The sequence below is a fragment of the Metarhizium robertsii genome (genome assembly GCF_000187425.2).
Source record: "Metarhizium robertsii ARSEF 23 chromosome Unknown MAA_Scf_8, whole genome shotgun sequence".
Lineage (NCBI taxonomy): Eukaryota > Fungi > Ascomycota > Sordariomycetes > Hypocreales > Clavicipitaceae > Metarhizium > Metarhizium robertsii.
In genome coordinates this window covers 408,140-412,214 of record NW_011942226.1, presented here as the reverse complement: position 1 = coordinate 412,214, position 4,075 = coordinate 408,140, and the positions used below count along the sequence as shown (strand labels likewise).

At 46.6% G+C, this 4,075-nt stretch overlaps 1 protein-coding gene across 1 annotated transcript in view; it reads left to right on the top strand.

Annotated features, from left to right (window-relative positions):
• The window catches only part of MAA_00930 (glycosyl transferase), a gene marked incomplete at both ends in the record, with an annotated part of 3,272 nt that extends 2,036 nt beyond the window's left edge, over nucleotides 1–1,236 (top strand). Inside the window, one exon of the mRNA XM_007818928.2 lies at nucleotides 61–1,236. Coding sequence (XP_007817119.2) covers nucleotides 61–1,236 — 1,176 coding nt within the window. The remainder of the gene's footprint in view (nucleotides 1–60) is intronic.
• Nucleotides 1,237–4,075: the final 2,839 nt, after the last annotated feature.

Genomic DNA, 4,075 nt, shown 5'->3' with positions numbered 1-4,075 from the left:
GCCGTCTGTAGCATAGTTTTGCGACCTAGGTAGGTACCAAATCTAACTAATAGATGTTAGAAGGCCAAATTTTCTCTACATCATACAGGGGCCAAGATGCTCTCCAGAAGTCTGTCATGTCGGTTCATACGTTTCACCTTCGAATGTCTTACTGCCACGGCTGCCTTAACAATGCTCTGGTGTTTTTACGATTTCACGTCCACCGCCGGATACCTTGTGTTGAGGTCTAAAGACAACCCTTCAAGAGATAACTTTCAGACGAACCCCTCAGAACAGGGTATTCCTATTCCTAACTTGGTTCACTTCGTCTACATCCTCAAAGACCCTGACAGCGAGCTTGCATTCGACTTCAGCGACTTCCTGTCCGTGTTCGCTGCTTCGTACTACTGGCACCCTGACGCCATATACTTGCACACCGATGCCCCACAAGGCACCATTCAACGAGCGCGAGATGGGCTATCTGGGAAATGGAGTAGACTCATTTTTGGTATATCGAGTCTTCATGTAGTGCCTGCTTCAGTTCCGACACACGCCGGCAATGGGGCGGAAATTAATCTCGTGGAACACAAATCAGACTTTGTCCGGGTCGAAGCTATTCGAGCGTTCGGAGGTACCTATATCGACTTTGATGCACATCCACTACGAGACATAACGATGCTTCGCGAGAGTGGTTTCAGTTCCATTGGCGGGAGGCAACTTGGAGGACAAGTGATGTCTGGTACCTTCATGTCGAAGAAAGGCAGCAAGATGATCAATCTCTGGGCCGAAGAGATGCATCAAGTATACAACGGTGGTTGGACTACCCACAGCAATGATGTTATAACACGTGTTGGGGAGAAGCTAGTGAGCGAGCCCGGCGAGATGCTTATTATGGAACGAGAAGCCTTCGCTCCTGGTAGCTGGAACAGCGAAGATTGCGTTCAGCTTTTTGAGGTTCACGAGGACTCAGCCTCAAACATGGAGGACATTCCACCTGGCGCCCGCTTATCGTCGTCTGATGGCGACTCTCCCGGCGTGGGGAACTATTCTGAGGACTCTCCATCGTGGGCGACCGACTGGTCAAGGACGTACGTTCTTCATGCCTTCAACCCACAACGATCTGGGGTGTCAATCAATGGATTTGATCACATCACACCACGTTATGTGCTAGAAAGGCGAAGCAATTTTGCACGGGCAGTTTACCCAGTGGCTAAGCTCTTGTACGATCGTGGTTTGCTGGATGCAAATGATTTATGATAATGTAACTATTTTAAATGTGTTGACCGTAGATGTATGGCGAACGGAACAGCATCGCAAGTGGAACTGTCACGCTATGAGATTGTTAACTGAGCTTCTTCATAAAAATCATTGTTTTTTTTTTCTTGTACGTCCTGCAGGCAGAGTCTGCAGCAGTATTTTAGAATATCAAAAGCTTCCTTTCGTCCGCATCTGTTTTTTGGCTAAGTTTAGTCATGATAGCCGACGTTATGACAACAAGCAATTACGCCAAATTCTGCGACTTCAGTCCACAGAGGCATTATCCGACAGAGCTTTTTGACTTGGGTGGCCTGGGGTCGGCGCAAAAACTGTCGGATAAGGCTGCCTCTGTTAGTTGAACAAGCAGACTTGACGTAATTGCTGGATGTCATTAAAATCATTAATATCAGTATTTTGAGAGTCTAGCCAGCGGCTGCCAGCCACCCTGATTTCATCAGGTGGCTGGGAAGACTTCTAAACTAAAGATAAATGACATGAACCCTTCTGAAGAATAGAAAAAAAAAACCAGCAATCAATTTTCACAGACAAGCTTAGTTAACAATGAGCCTCATAATGTGACAAAAATAAGACTTCAATATCTAGACAGAGGTTGATCTGATGACAAAAGAAGTTTTGCTTTGTATTAGAAATGAAGGAAAGGAAAAAGCCAGAAGTCACAAAAATTGAAACCGGCAACGGGACAGAATCGAACATGTGGCTGCCGTAAGATTGTCTATCTAAAAGCTGAGGAAAGAAGGAAAGCAAGCTTGTTTCTCGCCTCAAGCTCGCGACCATATTATTCCAGCGTGATAACCTAGACGAAGTCAACTGCTTTGCATATAGGGCTAATCTAGAGCCGAACAGGAAGCAGCCAGTAACACCTGTTGAGTTGCTATGATGCTAAGAAATTGATAATTGCGAGCCTGATTGCTGATACAGATTGCCATTTGTCTCCCGTTCTTTCCATAGTTCATATGCCGGTAATATGCCGGTAATGTATACATAGCTTCTTGATGCACCCCAGGAGTATATGGCGTCGACAAAGCGTTTGACGATTTCAGGTCATAGCCCTGCGCGCTCGGAACTGCCGTACACATGAGAGTCTAATTCTCCGACAGTCGTTTCCAGCCCATTCTTGCGCAAATCAGCTCGAGATTTGGACTGCCTTTCGGCGAGGCAAGCCTCTTTATTTTGCATCATAGAGCAGAACACTTCTGTTCCCATACAAGTTTCGTTAAAAGCAGGGCAGTTGACTGGATTCATCCATGGAAGTTTTGTCGCGGCTCGTTTTACCTCGGTGGGGTGTGCGAAAGCAAACACAAACTGCGGAACTAGAGCAAAAGCTGCCAGTCTCATCGTGTAATGTGGAAAACAGAAGTGTACGGTGAGGACGGTGGCTAATTAGAGTTAAAAGGTATTGCGGGTGATACCAGTTTTTTTGCTTGTAGTCGTACGGACGTCGTCGTCTTGTAGGCATGGAGAGGCTCTTGAATCGTCGCTAGCGGTTGCCGCATAAATACGCGTGAGCTTAAGCTTCAACGTTAAATGCAGTCCCACTCTAACGCTAGTACGATGTCCGTGCAGTCATACTGCAAATCACACGCCGACACGTACTGCTAATGATTTACGACTCATCGGGGTGCGGGCCGGAGCAGTAGGAGTGTGAGGGTTAGAATCCCAGCCAAGAATTCAATGAAACCCGCGAGTCGGCCCGTATAATGCGTACACACCTGCGAGTCGGCCCGTCTAATGCGTACACAATCTCAGTGGTCTTTCAAAGCATTGAGGCTCATCCCGGGCTTTTTTAATCCCGGATTATACCGGTTGGCCGTTACATGCCAACTTAGTGCGCATTTTACTTGTAGCTTCGAAACGACTTTCTTATTTTCTCACTGACCCATGATCAAGAACAAGTCGCTAGTGTCTGCCGGGATCATGTTTCCATATGCTCTGCGTTGCGTCAATGCGAATTCACGTAGAATAACCGATGAGGATGTTCCAAAGTAACAGGGATTTTTGGACGAAGCGATCGCTGTCGCGTTGCGCGGTTGCAATTCTTGTAGGTTCATTGATGTCTCTCCCAAAATACATGAAAAATTCCCCTCTTCTTATATTAGAGAAAACTCCGTCCAGGGACGGAGGTTTCCCCACCCTAATGTAACCCAAGTCAACAGCTTTATCCGACACACCCCCTTAGCTGGAGTCTCTTATGATAAGTCTCTAGCTACAACGAACTTCCTCTGTTGACGAGCTGCTGGGCCCTTCCGGGGCTATTCTCATCGACTTTCCTGTAAGCCGGCCGCCTCTTGCCCCCAGCTTCAACTCGAGGTCTCGTCCATTGTATTTATCAGGGTCCCGAGTGGGACTAATATTAGCGCCTCTGGGGCTTTCATGGATACTGCGCAGAAGTGCTTAAATCTTTTCTCTCATGAATCGAGCTTCCAGTGACCTCGTACAGTACTACTGACAGAAATATTCAAATTGATTATTTGACATAGTATGTGTCCACACTCCATAGCGTCAGACGTGGCAATCGTTCGGTCAATTCACTCATGAGCTACGACCTAAAATAAGGTTAAACTCTATTCGCGATTTGATCTGCATTGTCATGTAATAGAACAGTTATGCAACCGTGTACCGTGAAACAAGGAGGCAAGTTGGTTGGTATTGTGGAATTTCACTGTGTAACACACATGACCTACCAATGAAAGGCGTGTGTCGCAAAATAATGAATGGTCTTTGATGAGCCACATGAAACAACATAATAATAATCCACCTGTGTTCTTAGAAACATCTGCGGGTTGGGAACTTCTGACGGTGAACAGCCGCAGGTAGCGCT